This window comes from Sminthopsis crassicaudata, chromosome 5, assembly GCF_048593235.1.
Source record: "Sminthopsis crassicaudata isolate SCR6 chromosome 5, ASM4859323v1, whole genome shotgun sequence".
In the NCBI taxonomy this organism is placed as follows: domain Eukaryota; kingdom Metazoa; phylum Chordata; class Mammalia; order Dasyuromorphia; family Dasyuridae; genus Sminthopsis; species Sminthopsis crassicaudata.
Genome location: NC_133621.1, coordinates 3,387,977 through 3,414,900, shown reverse-complemented (window position 1 = coordinate 3,414,900; position 26,924 = coordinate 3,387,977). Strand labels below are relative to the sequence as shown.

General features: G+C 47.6%; 1 protein-coding gene across 1 annotated transcript in view; it reads right to left on the bottom strand.

Moving 5' to 3' along the window:
- Window positions 1–26,924, bottom strand: part of PHF14 (PHD finger protein 14) — a 122,613-nt gene that overhangs the window by 16,270 nt on the left and 79,419 nt on the right. The window contains exon 17 of the mRNA XM_074268202.1: window positions 12,461–12,578. Within this exon, the coding sequence (XP_074124303.1) occupies window positions 12,461–12,578 (118 nt within the window). The remainder of the gene's footprint in view (window positions 1–12,460; window positions 12,579–26,924) is intronic.

The following is a 26,924-nucleotide window of genomic DNA, read 5'->3' as shown; positions in this document are numbered from 1 at the left end:
TAACTTAATTAGGCTAACTTAATTATGCTCTTTCATAGGTCAATATGTAGAGCTACTCAGATTAATAGCAGAGCTTGTAAAGTTAATCTTCTCACATAATGCAAATGATGGCAACTCATGTATTAAATACCTTCCAACCACCAGCGAAAGCGGCCAAGTGGCCTGAAGGGCAGAGACTGTGGAAAGGCAACGTCCAGACAAGTACCTGGAAACGGGGCGGAATTCCACCCGGGACACTTTACAAGGATGACTTCCTGTCGATGGCCCCCCCGCCCCCAGACAGCTGGGCTAAAAGTCCTTCTGAACTCTGTTCTCTGTTTTCAGGGACTCCAGACTGGCTGAAACTTCTTTCCCTTATGGAAGAACAGTTTAAGCAAAGCCGGAGACTTGACTAACAGCCGCTTCTGATCCTGTCAGAGGAAGCCCTTCCAGGCTTTCCCATGCCCTTCCTCAACTCCAATGCCTTTGATTTGACAAAGGAATTACTCTATTTCATAAATCATGGGACTCACAAGCCAAATTAATAATCCATAAACTAAATATAACTTGGCACAGTTCCCAAATTATGTATGATTCAATAGTGAAGTGGTTAAAATGATCCCAGAAACATTCTCTGTAAAGAGAGGAACTTGGGAAAGGAAGATGAAGGTGGAGGGCCAGCTCTGGCAGCGCACCTCTCCCCGCTGCTGCAACCCCTCAGCTGCCAGGGATGGGCAGCACATTGGCCTTGAGAGCCCCTGGGAAGGAGGAAGGGAGGTGCGGACTTGTTCCATGTGCTAAGAAGCTCACAGGTTTTGAATAACCACGGAGGATGCTCACGGGAGGCTTTCTCCCTAGCAGAACAGAAAGTGGGTTCAGAGTGAGGCATTTGTCTCTCTGGCAGCTCTCTGCATCAGGAAGAAAGCTGGGCTCTGTCTGTTTTTATTCTAGTCACTGCCACAGTAAAATGTTCCTGAGAGAAATTAATATCATTCTATTAATCACCAATTATTAACCGTGGTGCACCTTTCCCCTTCATTTTCTGCAAAGGCCTAACTCCTGTTAAGGTCAGTCTGTCTCGGAAAGGCCTGGCTGAGTGGAGATTGTTCTTAGTCCTCAACATACGTGCTTGTCAAAAGGAAGGCTCATTTCTATTTAGTATAAACTGAGTCCAGCCTGGAAGATCCCCTCCCCTGAGAGAAGGAACACCGGTCCTTGACCTGATCCATTAGAGTTTAGGGTGAGCCAGCTATTCAAGGAGAAAACCACAGGTGTGGATGGAGATGGATTCCCTGTCCAGAGTGCTGAAGGCAGCCGGATCTCATGAACAAAGCATGTTCTCAGCAGGAAGAGCCGAGGACTTTTAACCTCATTAGATGTCTGGGGAATTCCCTTTCCAAAGACACGTAAAGTATCTGAGGGCTCTCCCTTGGGCTTTTTTGGTTATCAACAGAAACCAATGGCCACCAATTTCCTGACTACTGGCTAGCCTAATTAATAAATTGATTATTAATTATCCAGAAACTGTCTCTCTCCCAGGGTTTTTATTCATCACATTCCTCAATCTCCCAACCCAAGGGCATCTCTAGAACCAAACGCTGACAAGAAGACTGTGCCTTCAGAAGCTCTCAATTCTGCCTGACAAAATGAAGTCCATCAGACTTCTGCTTGACAAACTACACCACAAAGAAAACCTGAGTTTCCCAACAGCAATATCAACTCTAAAAAGCCAGTAATGGGGCAAAAAAAGTGCCTGTAACTATTAGATGTTCACACGTTGTTGGTAATATTTTAATTTGGTTCTAAATTAAATTCACTAAAGAATGAACAGGAACTTAATCATGAAAAAAAAATAAAGTATTCCAATGGTTCAATTAAAGGAGTTTAATTCACAGCTACTGAGAACAAATTTTTTTAAAAAGGCACAGGTGTATTGGAAAAATAGCCATCTTTACATTGCATTTACAAAAGAGAAAGTTCCATGAAGAGAGGTGTCCTTTGCTATTTCTGGAGCTTTGCCGGCCTAATTCAGTGAGATAAGTGGTTTTACTTCTGAGCCCTTCCATGATTTATCCTGAAATCTCATTTCCTCCATGAAACTTTCTAGACCTTCCATGATTTACCCTGAAATCTCATCTCCATGAAACCTTCTGGACCTCTGTGCTAGGGAGAGGTGAGCAATTTTTCCAGGGTCTGGCACTATCTCAACCTGAAAGATCTCCCCTACGTTCATCACCATCCCAACTGAAGTATCCTTTTGCATGAAGTAATAGTCTTGGAATGGCCATGTGTCTGTAGGAGACTTCCCTGGAAGGCCGTGTTCTTCAAAGTCAAGGAACAAACTTTATTTGAAATCAGAAGCTCCAGAACATCTGAAGACTCCCCCCAAAATGGGAATGAGCATAGCACTAGTGAAGGGCCTTCTGGGAATGTCTATGAAAAAAAACTTGAAGGGCTGACCAACACTTCTGTCAAAGCATAAAAACTGCCTGGAGCTTAGGAGAAACCCATTTCCCGGTTAGTGGTCAAGCACATGGGGCGAACCGTGAGAGATTTCCGCAAGGGCCAGCCTCCTTAGTCTCAAGGAAATGGAAAGGAGTCACCAAATGTTCTGAAAGGCAGGAGTCCAGACAAATCAGCCACGGGAGCCGACATGAGCAGTACGAGCTTCTTTAACTCAGGGACCCCAACTGACAGGCCAGGACATTCACTGAGCCCAGAGAAGAACCTACTATCTCTTTTCCCATAAAGAGAGTTTAAAATTACAACTAAAAAGAGGCTGACACATAAAATTTCTCATTTGCTATCAAATTAAGACTGTCTTTCCATTTGGACCCTGGGATCCGAGGGAAAGACCCCAAGTGGGATTCTGGCCAGCTCCAGGGGCCAAGCTCTCTCACACAAAGCCTCGGTGCTAACTCATGTGTGTGGTGCCCAGGACCCATGGCCCACGCAGCGTATTTGCATTTTAAAATACTCTGCATTTAGAGAGGGTCTGGAGCTCCCCCTGTTCTCTCCTCCCAGCACTTCCATCAATGGCCCTATCTGACAAAGGAGGACCCTGGGTTCACGCAGGGCCAGCAGGGAGTGGACGGGAAGAGGCGTCCTAAAGCCGGGCTTCCGGGGCAGGCGAGGCCGTGCCCGCCCATGGCCGGAGCCAGCGTACCCACAGGCAGCTGGGTCCCGTGCGGGTTTGGGTGACTTCTGCAAGCCCCTTCGCGCTCTCCAGAGCTGAGGAAAGCTCTGCCTGCACAAGCATCTGGTCGCCTCCTAGTTACTGTGCAATGTTGACAAGAAGAACGCTGAATCAACTTGGGATTGCAAATAGCCCGTTCTGAGGGAAGAAGCGACTGGAAACTTGCTGAAGGAATGCTTTCTTTTGTCCTGTCTTTCAGAGATTTTTATTTACGTTGCACATTCAGTCCTACTTGGGAGAAAAAAATCTTTCAGATGTGCCATGCTGTATCAACAAACAGCCTCGGGCACACTCAAGGCAAACTAAACCAACCCCCCCCCCCCAAGGCCTGGCGTTACTTAAGTGCCACTCAGCAAAAGCGAAGTTTCAGCTGTGGGCAGCCTCCCTCAACACGCACAGACTCCGTCCAACCGGCTGCTGACGGAGCTCTCGCTCCCGCCTCGTCAGCCGGGAAGGACGCCCACGGGCCTAACCCCGGCTGCGTGGCTTGGAAGACAGAGAAAGAGCGCAATAAGCCCAGAGCGGGGCAGGCCAGACAGGGGCAAAGCAGGGAGGAACAAGCTGGAGGTCTACGGCAAGCTTCTTAACCTGGACGCTGAATTGGTTTGGAATTTAAATCACTGTACTTCAACTAAAAGGCTTTTTTCTTAATCCAATGTATTCTACTGAATGCATTTAAAAACCAAGCTACCCAAGGGATCCCGGACTTGTATAAGGGCACCCAGAGGTCATTTCCTTGGGAGGGAGCTGGCCGCTGGGGCAGCCAGAGCAGAAGGTGAAGAAACTTGGCCTTCCCTGCAACCACCAATGGTTCCCTTCACAGGCTGCTGAGAGGAGCACAGTCCTGCGTTTGGGGAGATTCAGCTGGAAGCAACGCTGCCAGAATATGTGGGATGAGTTCAGGAGACGGGCCCTAGAGGAAGAGCCGGGGCCACCCCAGGAAGAACCCTCAGAGCTCAGTGCCTGGTCTGATGGAGGGGAGCCCAGAGGCACAGGGGGTGGAGGAACAGAATCTGCCTTTCCCCTTCAGTTTTATGGATCAGAATAACACTCAATGGTAGCCCGGAAAATGAACATGTCTGCATTCCCTTGCATGGGGTGGGAGAGAGGAGATCCCCCAAGATTTCTGACTGAGAAAGGCAAGGCAGTGGGTGCGGCCTCTGGGGAGGGGCCGCCTCCCAGGATGCTTCGGGAAACATTGGAGAGGGCTGCGGTCTGGAAGCTTGCTAAGGGACTCGGGCTTCAGGCTTCTGCTCTAGGCCTCTACATGTTGTTTCTTATAGCCGCCCCGGGAGTCCTTAACCTTTGGTCAGTGTGGTGAACCATGGACCTCTTTTCAGAACGATTTTTTTTTTAAATGCATAAAATGAAGTCAATGACAGTGAAAAAGGGTCATCAAAATACAAACCAACGCAAAGGCAATTTATGGACCCCAGCCTGTAGATCCCCGATTAAATTCTCCCCCACTTCCCAGCAGTTCTGAGTTTTGCCTTCAAGATGGCAAAGCCCTTGGCCACGGCCACATCGTCTCCCTAATAAGCCACCAGCTCCTTTAGCACTCCTCACTGCTTCTATTCTTTGAGCTAAATAATCCTCTCCTAATAGGTCCTATTTTTCACCCTTTAATTATTGTCATTTCTCTCATAAAGGGTTTTAGAAATCATTAAAAAACACTTTAAAAAAAATAAAACCCCAAACCTCTGCCTAGAAATTTCATGTGCTGAGCAATTACATTTTCCCTCCATAACTCACTGTTAGCCTCTGAGAGGACACTGGAAATGATGTGTCCAAATAAGCTTGTTTCAAGGAAGCTAAATGGAGGGAGGATTCTGGGCCGAGAGCCCCCGGAGGCCCACTCAGCGCTGCATTCAAAACGGAGCCGTTTGGCAGAAAGGGATGCCGTGCTGAAACAGCTTCCGGAGGGCTCATTAGATGCCTTTGTCTGAGCTTGCAGCACACAGAAGGTCAAAGGTGGGGCGGGAGTGGGACTGTCTGAAGGAAATGCTTCGGCCCCTCCTAACTTACTCCTGAAGATGCCGATTTCCCACAAGTTCCTGGCTGAGCCTAAGAGCTTCTGGCGTGCAAAAGTGAGCCAGAGTCAGACACCTGGGCTTGAATGCTGCCCCGGGGCGCTTCTGGCTGTGTGATCCCAGACACATTTCAAGGTCTGCAAATGGTCATGACTGCCTCACTCCATGGCTCTTAGGGAGAAAGTGCCATGTGAGATCAGGTCTCAGGGGGGCGGCAGTGGCTAACTCTTGTCATGGTGGTGGCAGTGCTAAGGATGATGGGACGTCCCCGTGCCACGCCAAGGGCGACACATCTGTCTGGCACCGGTCAGCCAGATACCAATGGGAGCTCTACTCGGCTGACAAGGAAAGTGTCTCAAAAGTAACAGGGCAGCTCCCCAAATGGTCAAGCCCAGCGACCAGGCTGCACGTCCTGATTCATTCTGATAAAAGAGAGACAAGGAGCACAGAAAAGACCACAAAGAGCGCGTGGGCCAAGAACCCAATGCTAGTCTTCTAGGCTCTGAGATCGGGGTGAGAAAGCTGGGAATGTCTTAAAAGAAGCACCTTTGGGGAGAGGGTAGCCAGCTGTTTGAGGGGTGTCCAGAGAACAGAGCCTGGGAAAATGGACTGGGGGAAAGCTAACTCTGGGTCTGATGCAATGCAAAACATGCTGATGATACGGAAGGGCACAAAGTCCAATGGCTGCTGGGAAGCTCTTTAATAACAGGATTTTGTACCCCAAGTACTTAGCATACAGTTGTAATGTTCTCGGTGGTTTTCTGGAGGTCTTTGGGAGCAGCCTTCGTTTCAGTTCAGTCATCACCACAAGAACAGCCAGGGGTTAAAGTCCAAATCCTTTATTGTCTCCTTCAAAGTCTTGTCTCCTTGCCGGGGCCTGGGTAGCTTTCTTAGAGGCCTTCTGGAGTTTCAGTGGAGACGTGCAGGAGGAGAGCCTGCCACCAAGGTGGTGTGAGATGGAATGAACGAATCTGAGTCCAAGGGCTTGTGGTCCAGCCTCCAGTCCGCTTGTCTTCTCTAGCTCTGTCTGAATCTGGCTGAGGCTCCTAGCTTATAAGCTCTACACTGAGGGTAAACCAATCATTATATCTCTAGGAAACCATTATTTGTTGTAAGATTAAGTCTATCATACTGAACTTAGAGAATATTAAGCAACACGCTAAACTAGAGAACCACTGTCTCATCAATTCCACTTAGCACCCTGTAAGAATCCTTGTTTCAAGTTCAGACTTCTGGCCCTAACATACAGTAAGCATTTAAAAATATTTTTTCATCCACAGCACATCTTCATCTCATGCTTAGTGTGTGCACATTCATACTCTTCCTCTGCAATTCATTCCTTCATTATCCATTTATTCATTCCCTGGCACCAGGAACTTGGGCTAGAAGCGTCCAGGGAGGCTGACTCTTTGATCTGTCTGCACATCCAATTAGTCACTAAATCCTATGGATTTTTCCTCTTACATCTCCCATTTCTCTCCTGCTTTGCCATTTCACTGCAGCTAAGAATCGCCTGTCCAGCTCCGGCACCCGCTCCTAACGCAGCGTCCTAGCCAGGCGTTCTCTCTCCTCTGTTCTTGGCCAGTGTCCGTGAGCGTACCGCCGTGAGCTCTGCTCACAGATACAGACCATCCAAAATCACACATTGAAAAATCACCTACGAGCCAAAACAAACTGAAACAGAACTAAAACATGTAACAAAATAAGTAAAAAAGACAGGTAACATTGATGGTTAATATGTGGACAGGGATTAGTTTCTATCCGAATCAGACGCCCTGGGATAACCATAGAAACATGTCCAATTCAGTACAATCTGCCCCCGTTTGGTGTTCATGCTTGGCCTCTGCCCCCACACCTTGCCACCTAACTCTTTGATCCAATGACCCTGGCCTCTTTCACCTCCTGCTCATCTGCTCCCATGATTTTGTTGACCGGATCCGACTTAGCGTGGCCCAGAGGCCACTGCCCAGACAGCCACAAACACACTGTGAGAAGAGCCGAGACCTTGCCCTGGCCCCGGGCTGGTTTTCTCAGTAAGGGACATCAGGACATCTCACCTTGATGACCCACGAACCCTCTGGCTCCCAATACCAGCTGCTGCTCTGCCGTGGGTACCGCTCAAACACGGCTGTCAAGTGCCAACTTGGGATCCTCAAGTTTTACAATTACTTTGCTTCGCGTTCAAAATGCGTAGGTACCTGGAGTGGAAAGTGGGGGAGAGGATGGGGAGCAGGCGTGGACTACGTAAAAGAAAGCTATAGAGATTTCTGGGGTTAACCTCCCACTGGGGAAAAAACCTCCCACTGGATGGCAGAGGGGAACTGAGGGAGCACCCCATGGCTCCGAGAGATCCCGGCATCTCCTGCACATGGCCTCCTTCTCATTCCAGGCTGGGTTGGGCCACGGCGTTTACTTGAGTTGGTTTGTCACTGAACCCACGCCACGCAGAACCCACGGCTTGACGTGATTCACAGGATGCCGCGTTCCTCAGCCTCAAAGGCCTATAGTTTCACCAACAGAAGCAGGATCCCTCTGGGCCTCTGAAGACTATCTCTGTGAGTCCTTACATCTGAAAACCAGGGGAATTAGCCCCCCTTCCACGAGGGGAGGCCGCTCTGGGGCTGGTTCTCTGCAGGACCATTCCAAGCTCCTGGAGGCCCTGAAAGGATCCCCAGTCCCTCACACCATCAGATGAGGAGGAATCCAAAGGACTCTGGGCCAGGAAGGTTACGGAGTGCAGGATCAAGGGCTTCAAATACTTTCTTTACCACAAAAAGATTAAGGTGATAAAAAGTTAATTTTCAAATATTACTTAAGAATCTTAATTTTTTACTAGCTAGAAAGGGAGATTTTTCCAGAAAATGACTGAATTCATGTGACTTCAGCTGAGAGCAGGACATCCCTGAAGATCTCGATTGTTTCACACTTTAAGGATTCGCTGCATAAAATGCACTGATACCGCCTGAACTTTTCAAAGTGACTATAAAAAAAAATTTAACCTCTATAAGCATATACTAAAGAGTTTCAAACCATTGAAGCAAATAATCATTTGTAACCATTATCAAAAGGTACATTTAGCAAAAAACCCAGCTTAATTCCCATTAGAACATAACAGTGCAACATAAACCTTTAAGAAACCTTCAGAGAAAACATTAAGAATTGCTGCAACTTGGGTGACCGGACTTTAGATTACAATATGTTAATACGGAGCCGTGGACTGACACCGGCAGCACCGGGGGCCGGACAGCCAAGCAGGACGTGGCCAAAGTTGGGGACCGAGAGGGATGCACCAACATGGAAAGCAAGGCCACCCTTCCACATTCAGGAACTCCTTAACAGCTCCGGGTGCTGGCAGATAGCCTATGAATGAATGGGGGAAGGGGCCCTAACCGGTCTGTTCTCTGAGCAGTGCCCAGTGTATTTAGTTGATTTCGATCCACGTGTAAGCACGCACTCACGCGGTCTAGACCAAAGCAGGCCTGACCTGTCGTGGCCAAGAGAGAGCCGATGTGGCCAGCGGCTCTAGGGCGGTTCTGAGAGAGTCAATCTCAAACTTCCCCACCCAAGTCCCACGTGAAAAGGCAGAAGCGGATGGAGCTCAAATACGCTGCTTCCCGTTCAATAAAATGACCTGCCCGGACCCCTCTGCCCCGGTGCCCGTACCCGGTACAGCAAAGAACCCATCGCTGAAAGGCCCCTAGGAGACCGCCGTGTGGCAGGAAACAAGTCTCCCCAGCTAGGATCCCACTGGATCGGGATCCTCTGTGGGGATCGGAGCAGCCAGCACAGGTAAGTTCTCCAAAGTGCTTTCTGATCCACATAATCAAGTGGAGAAACAAATTTCAACCTAACATCAAATAAAATGCCCACGGCCAAGCGAGCATCTAAATTATACAGATAAAATCTACTTTATGAGCAATTTAAATGCTTTAAGTTTTAAAAGACATTTGAAAGATAATTCATTTTTATTTCATATTTTTAATAAATCTTAATAATAAAACCCAGACATTCAATTTCCAACATTACCTAGCTCAATTAAACTTGCTTGTTTAATGTATTGCGGCAAGTTATACCTCGGAGAAATTGCCCTGACCTCTTCTCAGAGGCAGGCAGAATGCAACACAAATGCCGCACAGCCCCTCTGCCCACACATCCCTCAGGGATGCGCCAAGCATTGGCGGGGGGGGAGATCCGGGACCCTTTCTGTGGGGACCTCAATGAGCATTCTGTGCACATGCATTGGCAATTTACGGCCACTGAAGGAGCCCAGCCCAGTGACTGAATCAGGCTGAGGCAGCTCGTCTCAGAGCAGGGGGCTAATGGCCGGTCCCGCGCACTCCCCAGATCTTCACACAACTGATCTTAAACCAAGATGAAAGGCTGGGGAGACCCCGCCCCCCCCACAAGCCGGCCAGGCACACCGTAATGCACGTGACGGATGTCTGAGCCCTTACCCTGGCCGGTCTGAAAAGACAAAACAAGACTGCAAACTGCAAGGAAGCCATTTTGGAGAAATATCCATATTGTTCATTTAAACAGATTCAGACAAGTCTTTTGCCTTCATTTTCAAGATGGGGAGATGCTGCTGGAGCATCCAGAGACACACACACACGTTGGAAAATGTTATTACCGAGGAAGTAAACACTACAGCAAAGCATGGGGGGAAAACCCTGCTTTTTTTTTTTTTTCATCTCAACTGAATAAACACAGAATCTGAACTTTAACCATCATTGGGGAGCCACCTCCAGACAGGCGCGGACTCTTTGGGGTCAGAGCCAAAGCTTAAGCAAATCCTAATGACCTAAAATTCTACTGAGGAAGTAAAGGCAAAAGAGGGTTATGAGGAGGAAATGCGAAAACAGAAAGAGAAGCCAAGCAAAGGGCAGAGAAAGGAGGGCTGCAGGGAGAGTCTCGAATGCCAGGAACCCAGTGGACCCCGTGGCAAGATCTGTCCAGAAGACGGAAGTGATGGGCGAGAAGAATAGGAGCCTCGGACCACATCCTGCTCCAGGAAAGGGTCCAGAAAGCCAATCAGAAGCAAGGGTGAGGACCAGGAGGGGGGAGATGATGAGCACCAGGCCAAGTCTGATTCAGACAGAGGGTCAAGTATGCGGAGGGAGAGCTGGACGCCCCCTTCCCGCACTCATCTTCTGGGTGCTCTCTTCTTCCGAGGTGCCCAGGGGTCACCCATCGCCACCCCCATCGGGGGAGAATGCTGCAGGTGCCGCAGACAGACTCGACATGGCCAGCACCCTGGAAGCGCAAACTTCACCAGCAGTCCTGGAGGACCGTGGATGTGAACCTAGAACACGCCCTTTCTTTGACTAAACTGCTTATCAGAGAAGCCTTCGTGGGTGGTCATGGCATCCCTTAGGCCTGGGAGGCCCCTTGCCAAAGGAGGCGGGCCAAGGGATTGGACCCAAGAACTCGGGAGCTTCTTCAGCTTCCACGGGTCTGCCAGAAAGGCCGGAGCTCGGGGAGGTGAGAATTCTCCTCGGCCTGCGTGGGGACAGACGGCCGGCAGAGAAGATGTTGCCCTCTTGCACCGGAGCCACATCCCTACCAGGTATGATTATTCAGCACTGGACAGATGAGAGAATGGAGCTCTCTCACTGAGGTCCAATGACTTGCCTTTGCCTTGGGCTTTGGTCTCAGTCCCGAGTAAGCCTGGTCCTCCTGCCTCCAGGGCCCACACACTTTCTGTCCCTATTCTGTGCTGCCGCTTTCCTTCCCTAGTTCATGCCAACGCCTTAAGCAGGGATGGACACTGGATGTCCTCTACTACGCCCCGTGAGAACTTTTATTACCAAACACCTCGGAGCTTTAGGCCAACAAAATCCACGTTATTATTTCCTGGAGAGCTCTACAAATGGGAAAAATGCCCGTTTTAGCAACAAAAAACAGTAAGAAAATAAATGAAGAACTAATTTCAAATTTTGAAATACTAAATTCATATTTTAAGCCAGTTTTTAAAAATTTACATGAAAAAAGATGCAAAGGTTTTCTCCACAGAAACTAAAAATGCGATTCCAAGTCTTCTTGTTCTTGCTGAAAAGTATGATGACATCCCCCTGATCTAGAGCAATGGTTTGGAAGACAGACGGAAGATGCTGAGCATCACTGATTCAATCTCAACCTTAAAAAAGTGAAAAAGGCCCTACAAGTTTCCCCTAAACACTCCTTCCTACTGCACATCCCCTCAGGGCTCCCAGAAGCCTCCGCTGACGGAAGGCAAGGGCTTTTTTGGAAATTTTTTCCAGAGTGAATACAGCCAGGCCTCAGACACAGAAGCACATGGACAGCGATGTGAAAACAGCCTGAACGGCTGCTTCCAACTTTGGGCGATGAATGGTCCAGCAGCGCATCGCCGTCCGCTTCGGTCAGGGCCAGAAAGGCTGCACGGGGCAGCAACCGCCCAAAGCCCTCTCAGGTTTCCTGCGGCTTAGAAAGCCAAGTGAAGTAGCAGCCGCTGACCACCAGGAGGGGCCCTGAGACCACACATGTGCTCCGGGCCCAGCCCAACTAAGTCCCAGGAAACCTGGCAAGCCGCCTCCAGCATCCCAGAAGAAACAAGCTTCCCTTCCTCCCTTCCCAGGTGTTCGTCAGGCTCTCCAGCCAGAGAAGAGCAGCCAGACCCTGCTGGAGGAGGCTCTGCCCTCCAGGTGTGCAGCCCCCATGGCTCAACGCGGGCCCCGTCTGTCCCATCTCCTCGTGGGAGAAGGGCTTCAGGCGCCCAGCTTCCCATTCCCTGATTCCTTCTGCCCAGGCTCCTTTACAGTGAGCCGGGAAGCCGGGGTGGGACCTGGGAACTGGCTCAGAGGGAGCGTGAGGGGGGCGTTTGAACCTCGAGTCCGATTTATGACAAGATCAGCACAATCTGGACACGGCCGTAACACTGAGGAAAACCACCCGAATGCTCCACTCGGCAGGGCCAGCCCCACGCAGGGAGAGGAAGGGGCCACGAGTCTCACACCCACGCTCGGGAGGGTGAGCGAGGGATCTCCTCTGGGGCCAGGACCCCAGTGCCCCGCCACACGCACACACATGTGCACACAATGCGCACGCACACACACACACACACAGCCAGCCAGGGCAGGTGAATGGCCGCTTCTCCTCCCTCTGGTCTGGCCGCACATCGCTTCAGGGGGCTCGGTCCCAAAGGTGCCAGCACACCCCACGGCCCGGGGCCCGGGGCAGGAGCGAGCAGGCCCAGCTGTCGCCCCGGGAGGGCCGGCCGGGGGCCTTTCTCACTTACTTTGGAAGACGTGGAGTCACACTCCTGGCATATCCATCCATAGCCTGTCTGCTTAGGAGACTTTTTCAGGGGGGGGTCCAAACAGCCCAAATGGTAGCAGAGTCTGCATCCATCACACCTGCGGGGGAAACAGGGAGACTGTAGTTCTGCATCGACTGAGGCGGCGTGTCCGAGGCCGCCGGCGGGCCTCCGCTCCGACCCCCCGGAGCGCTCCTTCCTCCGCTCACAGCAGGGGGCCAGAACAACACAGACAACGCAGAGACCCTCAACCTCAAGCAGACGTGTCAAGCAAAACAAAGTGCGACAGCCACAAAAACTACCGACAAACTCAAATCTCGTGGAGAACTGCGGTCACAGAAAGGCTGGCACCCGAGGAAGGGCCACATGCATGGCGGCCACGGTCAGCCACAACACTGCCGGTCACGAAGGACAGAGTCTCCCCACCAGGGACTAAAGGCGGGGCGAAGGACATCCCGCAAGCTCCTCCTGTCCCTCGCCACTCCCGAGAGGGTTTCCTCTGCGGCTGTTCCACCACAGACGACAGGCTGATGCTACAGGGTACTATTTATCGGTGTCTCATTTTTAAAAGAAAGAAATCCTAGAAAACTTTCACGAAAAAGGTGAAACTGTGGTATTATTTCTGACTTAGAAAGCAGGCATTTGCCGAATTGCATTTGAGAAGTTCCAGCCCTTCTCTAGAAGCTCTTTTCAGCTTATTAGCATTTCTTCTGACAGTGTTCACCCCCCACAGCTCCCAAACTTGAAACTGTTTCATGTCACTGCGGCCGAAGCCTTCGTCTGCGAGCAAATAACTGCCTTGTTATGCTTTGGGAAAATAATTTTCTATCAGATCGAGTAAGAGGGAAAAAGAGTTCCATGGAAGAATGGAAATGCCTCCATCTTCTGGGGAAGGGCGGGGTGCCTCACGTTACCTGCATATACCTGGGACTCTTTCATTAAAGGAACGATTTCTCAAAACCCACTCTGTCACAGTCTATTTATTGGGGTCTGCTGACTGTTTAAATTTAAGCTAAAAAAAGTAGGAGAAAAAACAACCCTGAGATGGCCAAAACCTCTTTAAAAAGTTGGTTTTCTTAGCAAATAAGGCCAGAAGAAAGTTAACAAAACTGAGGTAAAAACAGAGGGCCGCTTTCCAACTTGTGCCGCCTCAAGCTCCCCATTCAAATAGTGTCCCGGGGCATCAGAATCTACTTGCAGGGTCAGGGCTAAGGGAGGCACGGCAGAGCTCTGCCCCGAGCCGGGCACCCGGACGAAAGCCCTACTTTGTAGGCCCAAAGCCCAGCCTGGGGCCGGAGAGAGCCCTAGTCTCAGCACTCGGTCAACACTGGTTTTCCAGAGCTTCCTGCCACAGCAGAACAATGAGATGCTCTGGAATAATGGCTCTTGCCAGGCCATGATGAATATGAATACGATTTTTAAATCTTTTTAATTTATAAAACGAAGATAAAATCATCAGGCCCGTCCCAGTCCCCCGAACTCCCCAGAGACAAAAGATCTAGAAGAGCAATCCAGAGGCTGCTTGCCTGGGTGGCCCGGGCCCTGGGCTATGTGGCCTGGGAAGGCAGCACAGCTGATGCAGAAGGCTGGCTCGGGAGCCTGGCTGAGGCCTGGGCCAAGCCTGCTCCCTGCTCCCTAGGTCTTTAATGCTCAGGCTGGGGGGGGGTGTCCCTGGGCAGAGCCTCCTCGGGGCCCAGCACTCTCCTCTCTAGATCTCGCTCTTTGTTACCTGGACACTTCAGGGATGAATGTTTCTGGAGAGCCCGCTTTCCAGAAGGCCTTTTTTCAGCACCAGATTTGGAGAAAAAGCGTTTCAGGCAGAAAAGCTTCAAGAACACGTTCTTGCCTTCCTGGAGGATTGTGAGCGTCCCACGGCCCTCACCAAAGACCCAAGCACCATCCTGGGACTGATTCTGCCTCTCAACAATTTCTATCCACTGCACCCCTTCCGCCCCGGGACCAAAAAAGCCGCCCTTCTTGAGCCTGGGAATGTCCCCAGAGGTCAGCAGTTTGATAACTTGGAGAGTGATCCCTCCCGCTGCTGGTGTCGGGCCTGGGCCGAACCCGGTTCAGTCAGAGGGGTGGGTGAGCCTTGTGCCCATCTGGGGCGGGAATAAAGGACTCTGCCCCGGGACACTGGACCTCTGACACCCAGTGGGTGGCTCTGAGTTTTGGATTTTTGTTCTGCAAAATAGAGTCGAGGAAGCCCCCAGGACCCGACTCCCGAGTGCTTTGGGAGGTTCCATTGAGAAAATGCAGCCATAACATCTGGACACTTTTAGAACCCCCCCCTTCCCTCCCCGCCTGTGGCTGTCAGTGACACAGCCATCATGGGAAACTGCAGCCCATTTACCTGCGTTACACCTAAGCCCCTCGGCCCTGGACCCCAGAACACCCGGCCTGGAGACCAGGTAGGGGGACAGCCCCAGCAATGACCTGTCCCCCTGAGCCCCAGACAGGCTCTGCTGTCACCAGGAGGCCAAACAAGGGTATGCAAGGTGGCTGAGGTCCCCCCCGGCCCCAGGGCTGAATGGTGGACTGCCAGTGAGGCAGCCCCTGGGAGCAGAGATTATTCCAACCCAAGCTGGGGACATTACGTGGGTTGCAGACTGCTGAAGCCTACGCTTCCAGAGCCAGAAGGGCCCGGAAGCCTTCTGAATAAAGCCCCTCAGAATCAGCCAACAAGGGATCAGGCCACTTGGGGGGGAAACCCCCAGGACACACCTTTTAGGCTTAGGAAGTTCGTTCTGACGTCAAGCCTGATTCTGCCTTTGGCTCCCCCCCTACGCCCCACCTGTTTGGCCTTCTTCGGACGGCAGTTCTTCAAATCTTTTAAAGGGAGCTGGCTGTGCAATCCCCTCCTAAACCTGTTCTTCTCCAGGCTAAACAGCCTCAGTTCCTCCAAGTGATCCTCTTATGTGAAGGGAGAAAACAGATTGAGGATGGAGATGGTGAACGGAGGCAGGGGGGCAGCAGAAAGACTCGAGGCCCCTCATCTCCTCATTCTGTCCAGCTAATAAACGGGCTGGTTGGAGCTTTGGGATTAAATGGCAAGGAGGGATGCTCCTCCTGGAACAGAGATGGAGAGAGGCAGGCTCGGCAGATGGATGGAGGGAGATGGACAGACGTGATAGAAGGATGGATGCATGGTGGAGAGATGGATGGACAGATAGAGGGAAAGACAGATGGTAGATTAATGGATAGAGACAGATGGATGGATGGATGGACAGATGGGCAGACATGATAGAAAGATGGATAGAGAAAGGGATGGATGGATGGATGGTAGAGAGATGGCTGGATGTATTGACAGAGGGAGAGATAGATGGTAGATTAATGGATAAATAGAAAGCTGGATGGATGGACAGATGGGAAGACATGACAGAAAGATGGACAACGAAAGGGATGGATGGATGGACGGAGAGAGAGATGGTAGATTAATTGACAGAGACAGAGGACTATAGATGAATGGATAAGAGGTGGCACATGAGCAGATGCCTGGATAATGGATGAATGATAAATGGTAGACACGCAGCTATTACTGCATGTGCACACACGCAGAGAGAAATCTTTCTAGAGCTTTCAATGGCCAATAAGTTCAAGAGGAGCATGCATTATGACATGGTGCTCTCCAATTCAGAAACAGCCTTGACGCTTTCTTCCAAGAGGTGGGATTTCTAGAAAAGGAAGCAGAGTGTGGACTGTATCTGGCTCGTTAGCCTGCTGCCGGAGCATCATTTACAAGCCTGAGCACCACAATTTGTAAGACTATTGACCCAGGGGTTGAATGTCCAGGAGGGCCCCTGGGAGAGCGAAAGGCTTGATGAGGACCACCTGGAGGAACAGGGCTATTGAGACAGAGGAGAAGACTGGGAGGAGAGGGGCAGGACAGTGGGCTCCAAGGAGGAACATGTAGTGGATGTGCTTGGTCCCCGGAGTCAGTACTAGGAGCAGTGGGCAGAAATCCCACAGAGGAAGACTGGAGGCTTCCAGTAGGGAAGAATGTCCTCCCCACGAGAGCTGTCAAGACAGTGGAATGAATTACCTCAAAGGATGGCGGGTCTTCCCTCACTCGATGTCTTTCAGCAAAGGTTGGACCTGCTGGTTGGGAACCTTGTCGAGGTGATTCTTGCTCAGGTATCGGCTGCTCGAGGACGCCTCTAGGGTGCCTTCTAATGTTGGCATTATGGGCTTCTTAGACCGTATTTTAACCTCTATTTACATGTGGAAGGGTCAGGGCAGCCTATTCTGGGAAACTGGGTAACACATACTAACAACCCACTGCTCTGTACGCCAGGAACAGAAATACCCAACAGAAGGCCACGACTCTGTCCGATTGTGAAAAAAGGAACACCAAAGACACAAAACAGAGACACCATTAGCAGCCCTACATACCCATCACTCTACTTACCAACAGGGAAGCCCACCAGTCTGTATTAACGCCCTCATGGCTACCCACAAAAAGAGGTTTTGTTTTGGTTATAAAATCCCGTTAGCTGTAGCATGAATAAATACAGTCTTCCAGAAGGCATGAAATAAGGACTTGTCTGTAACAGAATCATCTAGCACAAAGCCCCCAGCTAAAAGGACAATGAAGGAAAAAGCAACTTGAGGTATTTTTTTTTTTCAAATGGGACATTTACTTCATATGTTGCTGAAATAATCTCATCTCCTAAAATAAAAAATTTCCTCATCTCCTCTCAATTATGTTTAACATTCGTTAAATTAAATTTTTAAATATACATTTTAGACATTGTCTAACAATGGTTAATAGTACACTGATTGAGAAAAATTTATTAAAAATATGCCACTGTTACGCGTGGCTGTTGCATCCAAACAGCTATCTGACGATGTGAGGCTAAAAATATTAAGCATCCAAATTTTTTAAGACTAGAATAAAACAATATTTAGGGAGTGAAAGGTTTATTACGCTCTTAAGAAAGTGTTCTTATAGCATCAAACTGTGACAACGCAGATTAATACAGTATATTGCTTTCAGTTTGAAAAATGTGATATGACTTTCACTTATCTAATTACAGTATTTAATTAAATTCCTACTGAATGCACTCATCAAGAAATGATTCCTTAAGGGAGATAAAGGGAAAGTTAGCTTTTGGGGTTCAAAAAAAATCATGGCATGACCTTGTGCCTGATTTTGTAGGCACTCATTTACATAAGAGAATGACCAAAAAAGACTCCGAGAGCCCATAATGTGGCTAAAATACTGAGGTGACAAAGAAAACAAAGAACAGAATTAAAATTTAAGAGAACCACTTCTTGTGGATGGCATATGATAAAGCTGTGAAATAAATTTCCATTGAATTCCTTTTTTAAAAAAGTGGAAGAAGGTCCCCGAATGCTCCTCAGCACACCCTTGTGGGTAACAAATTCATGGTGGCTCTACTCGGGACTGGGCTAATTCATGAGGCGAGCCTCATGCGAGGCTTTAACTCTTTCAGTTGCCATTCTGAGGAGTTTCTGTTATCCATTTAGTGGAAAGTGTTTTAGCCCATGGGACGTTACACTGGAATAAAACAGAGCCTGCCATTTGCAAATAGCCTCGCTTCCAAAGGGGTGCCAGGTCTAGGCCAGGCTGGTCCCCTCTCCAGAAAGTTGGTCTCCCACCGCATTAACGATGGCACAGAATGAGAAGCTGGCTTCGGGCGAAACCGTCAGCCTGGCTTTTGATCGGAAACATTATTCTTTTTTCTTTTCTTTTAATAATAAATTTCTTTTCTTTTCGATAATCGGATGGCTCCGATTTGCTTATTCCATTATATTTTTTATAAAGAGAAAAATGTTTCATCTTAATGTTTGAAAAGGAATCCAGTAAACAAACCAAAAGCCCTCAAAATTCAGGGTAATGGAATCTATCCCTGCAGAATTGCCATCATTCCAATCAAACACCTGAAATAAGATGTGTCCCACGTGCTAAAATAGTTCCAAATCATAGCAGACGAACACAATTCTTCATCCTGCCAAAATTTAAATAGCATTTAGGGTTAAGATAAAGACATCTTCTTTTTCTTTCTAAACATGTCAAGATATAGAAAATATCAATTAAAGTGTTAAGTGTTCCCATTAAATCTAGCGCATACTTTGATCAAAACAAGACTGATGAAAAATAATCACTTTTTGGAAGAAAAATATTATTTTGCATAAAGTATATTATTTGGAAATCAATAATCTCATCTACACATTTTCTCTGGAGTTCCTGAATAAAAGGGGATGATGTTGATGAAATGATACATAAAAGACTCAGGTTATACGATAAAAGAGAAAGCATACAAATGCAAATAGTACCGTGAAAATCCATGGACTAAGGTCAAGTACCTGGGTACAGGGAGAGAGGCATTTTCCATATCTCCATACCTGAAGCTCAGCTGCTTTGTTCTGTAACAAACTCATCTCCATCTGCTCATGCCCTTGGAAATGTGTCGGCAGAACATCCTGCTGTGCTCACGCCCCACATAACTTTGTATTTCTCTCTTCATAATTAACTAATTACGCTCTAATCAATAGTGTAGCTCCTGATTTTACAATGTAAATCAGATAAATGAGATAATGGCTGGAGGAGGTCAATCTCATTTTATTTACAAAGCCCAGCACGAGAGTCCAATTTCATGATATCTCCTCTCCTGGCACAGCAGGCAGCCTTATCAGCTGGCCTCCAGAAAGTCTTAGGAGTGAGCACTGCATTTTCATAAAGGAGTAAGAGATGCAAAACATGCTCATCACAGAAACATTGTAAGTCACCAGAGTTAATACACACATATTCATTCACAAAGAGCTGACTCAGGCAGAGGATTTTCTTTTAATAAACAAAAAACAAAACAGCAAACACCAAATTTAAGAAGAAACAAATATCCCTCCCCCCGAATAATTCGACATTCAGAGGCTGGAGTAGCCATCTAAGGCTGTCATAGTCATTACCTCGGAGTCGCTGAAACACAACATGAATAATCTAATCTTTAAATAACAGCTTACAAATGCAGCTTCAGAAACTGGAGGAAGAAAAAAAAAAAACTCCCTAATATAATTTCAAAATAAACCGATTTTTTAAACAATTGCAAAACTGCAATTACGCATATATTTGAAGGGGTCTGTGAGAATATTCTCAAAACATGAGCCAAATAAAAACTAGATCAATGACGTTAAACCAGTAACTGTTTTTTATTCAATCAGAACAATAGCTATTCAGCACATCATGCTGGGAAAGGAGGTTCAGGTGTATGTTGGTGGGGTGGCCCGATGCGAATGGACACTTGGCAAACGTTATGACTAGAATAAGAAACGCATTCAATCATAGGGCCCAGGATAAGTCATCGATGAAGTAGCCGGCTTCGTGATCTGAGGCATTCTAGACTACAAAGGCATGATGATGATGGCTAGCAAGCCTTCGGGAATAGGAGCTGTCAAGGGTCTGCTTTGAAGGGGGAGTTCCACGTTTACAGAATATGTTTTGAATGTGGAAAAATTCTTCCTTCGAGAAATACACGGGAATTTTTAGTGCCTCCTTTTAAAGAGATTAATAAGGCCATCTATCCCTACCCTTCCATTCAAACCACCCATCTGTGGACACTCGCTAAGAACATCTGGGTCCGTGAAGGCCCTGTCTCCAAAGCTGTTAAAGGGAGCAGCGGAGCTACAGAGGAAACGGGAGGCTCATTCCCAGAAACTGCAGGAGGATTCTGGGGGCTGCGCGGAACCTGTCATCTCCCAAGTCACAGAAAGGTTGTGACTGGTCTGGAGGAGAGAGCAGGAATGATGACGGACAGAGCTCCTCTGCCGCCTCGTGTGGGGCGGCACAAAATGAGCTGTTCGGATGCTGTCGCTTTCTCTTTCCTGTCTTAAAATGACCGAGCTCATCTTCAGTTTTCCCCTTTCCCTCTGGGGTGTGATGAATACACACATATCACTACACATCAAGACCCGGGAGCTCTGAAGTGCTTGCGGTACAGATTGTTTAAGCACAAATTAATATCACCTCGGAATAGCAGCCGGGCCAATTATGGACAAGGTCAATTTTATAGTGTGGAAAATTGGAGAGTTTTTAGGAGAGGCCATTAGGAAGGACAGGAAGTGTTTTATCTCCCTCCCTCCACGGTCCTCCCTCTTCCAAGCTCACCTTTGCAAAAAATCTAGCTCATGAATTATGGAGTTGATATTTTATGCCGGGAGACAAAAGACACTTAAATCTGCCCACAAAAAGATGGTCGCCTCTCGGTCTTCAGGATTACAAGGTGCTCTCGTGGAAGCACGGTAACAATTTTGATTAACAGAGGCACAAAAAGTCACTCGGCATAATGATTTCAAGAAAGAAAAAAAGTGACCATAAGTAATTTCTAATCAGACATTAGAGAAGGCCAAGCACTGCTAGCACATTAGCATTTTTCCATTCGTGAAACGATTGTCATTTTTTCTCAAGTTGGGGAGATTCTAGAATCTATCATTTTTCTTATTCCTACATTATGACAACAACCTGGAGTCTGATTTCTAATGCAATAGAACAGAACTATTTAGTGCTTTGCTACAGAATATTAATCTTTCCCAGATATGCTGTAAAATATCTTTTGATAATTTAATTATCTCAATTTATACACCATTTTACACACACCATGTTACTTTTATTGAACATCTTAGTTAAACATATGGTCTTCTAGTATGATATAGGCATAATATAGAGAATACAGTATAGCTTGGTATTTGCGTTTTCCCCTCAATCACCTAGAACATTTCCGGTGTTTTCCCCCTATGTTTAATTTATTTTCAACCCAAACCATCCCTATAAATCAGGAGTTTCCACAAGAAATTTATGTTGTCATGTACAAGTATTTCAGCAAAAAGTCTCTTCCAAGTCAGTTCAGGCTGGAGTAATAGGAGATTCAAACCATTTCTGCTGTTGATTTTAAATTTGGATCGGAAAATTTGCAGATGGAAATGTAATTCCTGTATCTCCCCGGAAAGACACAGATGTCGATGAAGGTATCTGAGCGGGCACACTGTACAGTCAGACTACTCGGTACCCTTCCGGTGAGCTCACGCTTTCGCTACGTACGTCTGGGGAAAACCAATTCAGCCTGAACCCAGTGATCTCAGAGAAGACGTCAAAGACTGCGAATTTCAAGTATTGCTCAACAAAGATCCAGAAAGCAACACGAAGATACTTGGTTCACATGGTTAAATCAGAAGTGTAAACACTGAGTAATTCATGCTAATAGGCACAGGGCTCTGGCTTCCAGAACAAGATAAGGGCTTCCGAACGAGAGGGCCCCGCGCTGCCACAGGCCGAGCCTTCCTGGCACTGCCCGAGCGTCGTTACGAGAAACAATCTTTTCCCAGCACAGGCTTCTACAGGCATTCCACAAGAGGTCGTCTGATATCGGAACAGACGCTCAGGCGGCCTAAGACGGCAAGCGGACTAGAGGAAGAGCATGGCTTTCTTTGTTCAGGATCAGCCCGTGGCATTTAAGTCCCATAGATTCTGGCCCTCTTCACTGAGTCCCAGCACTGCACATCATCATTTGCCACGGAAGCACAGGGGAGAAAGACATGACTTAATAGGACAATTCGGACAAGACATTTATCCAGTATTTTCCAACAATGCACAGATCAAGCATTTCTGATTAGTGCAAAACAAAAAAGAAAAAGAAAAAAGCAAAGGAAAAAAAGCAGGCAAATGGACTGCCCCGTCAGTGTGAGGAACAAACCAATCAATTCCATTCTAGGCAAACCTGACGAGCAAACTCAACTTTTGGTCGTGATAAGTTACAGAAAGATAAGTCAAGATAGCTGTTCTCCTTTACTTTAGGTACTCTATCGAGAGTTTTATCCACATTTTAAAAGCACTTATAAAAGAGGGCTCCGGGACTGCCTCCGAGGACGAGCTGTGGCAGAGATGGGTCTCATGAAGGGAATCTACACAGTAAAGTGATAAGAAAAGAACATTAACATTCAGAGATCATAACAGCTCTGCACAACGCCGTCTTATGAAACATTCTAACCACAGCCCCCACCACGGGGGCCAGGGAACGCGCTCCACCCGACGCGTCCTCCCGGGAGGAGCGGCGGGAGAGTGGGGCGCTCATCTCGGGGAGGCTTCGGGGCCCTTCCAAGTCCTGAATCAGTCCTGCTTTACTAAAAGGGGGGCCGCTGCTAGGAGAATGGTGCTCTTCTCACCGCCTGAGCAGAGGACGGTCCATCAGCACATGCTCACAGATGGCATCCTTCCTGCTTCTGAACTAACAGCCCTTTAAGAACTTGCTGAAGGAGGCGGCTGGAGCCGAGAAGCCTTCTCGGGGCAGTCAGCCTTAGGCTGCCTGGAGTTAAGCTCCAGGCAAGGTCCAAATGCCTTCATCAGAAACCTCCAGGAACATTTCTCTGATTTCTGCCCCACTGGTGGTAATCCTCTACTGCCTTGTTTTTAAACAACTATCCTCTAAAGATCTTACTTCCTTAACAACTAATTCTGGCTATCAGTAGAAGTACGGGACAGGACGTGCAGCAGGCATGAAAAAGCCACTTAAAAACATCATCCCAACTGCAGATCTCTTTATCAGCTCAAGTATCTACTTTCCATATTGATCATATGGCTATACTTTTAGTCAACTATTCAAAGGAGTGAGATACCTCACACCTAATTCCCTCAGCTTCCTCCAGCCCTTCTTGTGCTTGAGCCTGTAAAACGAGTATTCCTTTACTGTTTCTGCTTTTTATTTTCAGGACTGAAAGTTTGGCTGCTCAATAAATGCAGTTCATTTCTTAGGTAGCAGTACGCTACAACATGGCAGCAACATCAGCTAAGCAAGGGGAGCGTTAGCGCTGCGGCAGCGTTGCCAAACACTATCAACACTTCTAAACATCTTTATTTTCAAAGATTTGAGATGTGTTTAATGCTTCTAATTTCCATTGAGAGAAAGAAAGTGAAAAGTGGCACAATGACAGAAAGCTGTTCCTGAAGAGACACTTTGCCAGAACCCAAGAGTAATCACCACGAGAGGAAAAAACAGAAACTTATAGGGGGAAGGGGGCAGGGGGAGGAAAGCACGCCTTCCACTCATTCGGTCTAGCCGAGACGCCGAGGTTGCTGTCAGTGGGAATCTGAGGAACAAACTTAAAGTGAATCTCTTTGCTATACTTCTTCCTTTTCTCCCAACGCAGAACATGCCGAGTGGCAGCAAGCGCACACCAATGTGTACATTGGGAGGCACGTGCAGGACGAGATGGGGGGAAGGACCCGAGTACTCACTAGAAACATCGGGCCATCCAACACACACTGGTATTGGGCTTTTAGGCGTTCTGCTGGGAAAAGTCTGGGGGTGCACTTCCAAGTAAAACCAGCCTCACAAGGTTGTTGTGAGAAAAGCCCTTTGAGGCCCAACCAGGGGTCTGTGACCAGCCCGGCAGGAAGGAGACCCCTGCCCGGTCTGACGGCTCCCTGACGGTCCCGCGATCGTTCCACAGGCGCCCCTCAGCACGAGAAGCCTAACTCCCTCCCCTCACAGAAGCATAGCGACAAAAGCCCCTGGAAGGAAAACCGAAGTTTTCCAAAGGAGACTTTCAAAGATTATCTCCCCTAAAGGGTTTGCTGAATCCAAGGCATACGTCAAAGCAACACGTTTCACTCCATTTTTTGAACAATATTTTCAGGGCAGAATTTAGAAAATGAACCCATTTCCAGAATTTTCTAATTCTATTAGAAATATTAATATTATTAGAATATTATCATAATGATCTACACAATAGACACAAAAGTGACAACAGAAACTCTTTAGCTGACACTGTTTTATTTCAGCAGGCATTTAGCACAATGCGAGGCACGCAGAAGACACCCCAAATTACTGATTTCACGCTACACTGAAACACTTGTGCCCCAACTCAGACCTCTTTGGTTCAAGAAAATAGTTGTATTTACTGATTTCACTATTAACGACTTATAATAATATTATAAAGTAGAATGAATTGCAGTTTTTTCTATAATATTAAAATTATATTTGGTCAGTTTGGTTAATGGTAGCCTTAGTGATTTTATTTCTCAAAGATACCATTGTATAGATCACATGTTGCAGAGAATCTCGCAGTTGAAAGGAACCGTGGATCTAGTCCAACTCACACCTGAACATCTTTCCAACACTGCCATCAAGAAATATCATCTTGGCCATTTCCAGATTAGACATTATTTCTTTAATTAGCGCTTGAATTCTGGAAAATGTTCCCCTAAAAAGTAAGAACTGAGAAATCTGACTTAAGTTAATAGCTTTATGTTTATTTTCAATCTTTGAATATTGTTTTAACATATGGTAAATGACATTAACAAATGGGAACTGGCTTTCAGATAAAAAGGCCAACCCCCCCCCCCCCCAGGAGTTCTATTGATTTCATTTAGCAATTAAAATTCAGATTTTAAAGTTTGGGGTTTTGAAAAAGAGCTGGGTCACAAACAACAGAAATAAGGGATTCAAAATAACCTTTTAAAATGTACAATTGCCATCTGTGAAAAAGTGGCGCGTTTGTTCATATGCACTGTTAGGGAACAGCGTTTGCAAACTTTGGTATTTCCCAATTGTTTCTCCGCATCTGAAATGACTGATTAACCAAATAAATTCAAACTCAGAAACAGGATGCATCTTGCAATCAAAGGGAAAATGAGCACATGACTTACGAGGATTTCTTTTCTCAGACATTTGAGTTCTTGTCACAAAATCGACATCACGCTTATTTGAAATTAATGCCCTGTGTTATTTAAGAAAATTAAAGGCCTCCATCGACTTATGAGAAAATCGACCAAAGTTAAATGCCAGAGTTTGTCTGACTCCGGGCAAGAACAGGAACCAGAAGCCGAGGGCCGGCAACAGATCTAGGCCCCAAACCCAGGATATCCCGATTCAGTTCCTTTTTCTAAGGGATGCTAAAGTGACAATTATTGACAAAATGACAAGTGATAATAATGATGACTATAATAATAATGACGGCAGCTGATATTTATTTAGCACCTACTATGTGCCAGGCACTGTGCTTAAACACAGTTACAGTCCTGGGAGGTAGGTGCTATTATTATCCCCATCATACAGGTGACAAACTGAGGCAAAGAGGTCAAATAGCTTGCCCTGGTTCACATGGCCATCAACTGCTGAGTATCTATCCACTGCACCACCTGGCCGCCCCAAACATTCTGTGTGAAAACTGTCCACAAGAAAAAAAGGAAACCCATTCATGAGAGAAAATAAGATGCAAACGGAACACATGAACTTTCTTGTGAAGAAATAAAATTAATCTCAAGAGAAGACAATTCTATCTCACTGTTCTCTGGCTGCTCTTACATCCCACCAGGGAACGGCCACTCCCCATGCTCTGCCCCAACAAAGATCCTGCCTGGAGCTGGAATAAGACTCAGACCCCGGGGCGCTTCTGGAATCAAAGGCTTTGCCGCGGCCACATGTGAAAGGGCAAAGAATGGCTGACAGGTCCAAGAAGAGCTGGCACTTCCGCGGTGCTCGAGCCCTTCCTTAGCTGCCCCCATCCTAACCACAACCCCAAGCTATTCATCGTCCTCGCCTCCTTAGAGTTCAGAGAAATGAGTCTCAGAAGGCCCATCAAAGGTTGAGCCATCCCACGAGGCGCTGGGACCAGCCGTCTGGTGTCCCAATAGCCAGGAGTCTGAAAGCAAAGCCCGCCTGGACTGTGGCACCTCAGGGACCAGCCCGCTGACAAATGCCAAGTCCAAGTCCAACCAGATCAGGAAAAAGGCCAGAGGCAAAGGCCAGCCACACGCCGTGGCCACAACGGCCAAGGCTCACACGGAGACCCCAACAAGCCAGAAGGGGACAGAAGGGACCAGTTATCATGATGCCTCGGCCACTGGGAAGCTGCCGACCCCAAACCTCCAAGCCCCAGACATCACTCACCAAAGTGAGGGGGGACCCAGCAGACGGGAAAACAAGGCCCCAAGGCAGCTGAGCACAGAAACAGAGAGATGGGCCAAGAAATAGGCCGGCAGGCCAGGTCAAAGGCGTCGGGCTCGAGGAAGACGGCCGCCATCTCTGAGACCCAAAGCCTCAGCCTCTGAGGTGAAGATGGGGGCGCAGGTCAGACCCGACCACCTCAGGCGAGAGCAGGATGGGAGCAGCAGCAGCAGGAAAGCCCCTAGGCTCAATGGGCAAGCTATCTCAGGAAGGAAATAGCCGGATGCTCGGAAGAATGATCAAGGGCAAATCCCATTCAACTTGGATCTAGAGATCATATTTTTATTTTACATTTGGACACTCAATAAGATGTGATATCTTGAGAAAGTAAACTAGAGGAAAAGAGAAACCAGGAATCATCTGTACACTTAGGAGAGATGCTATAAAATATGAAATTGGTGAATTCTTTTAGAAAAAAAAACAAAACAAAAACTTTTCACTTAAAAAAAAAGATGGCTTTTCTTCATTTCTCCATTTCTTTGCAAGTC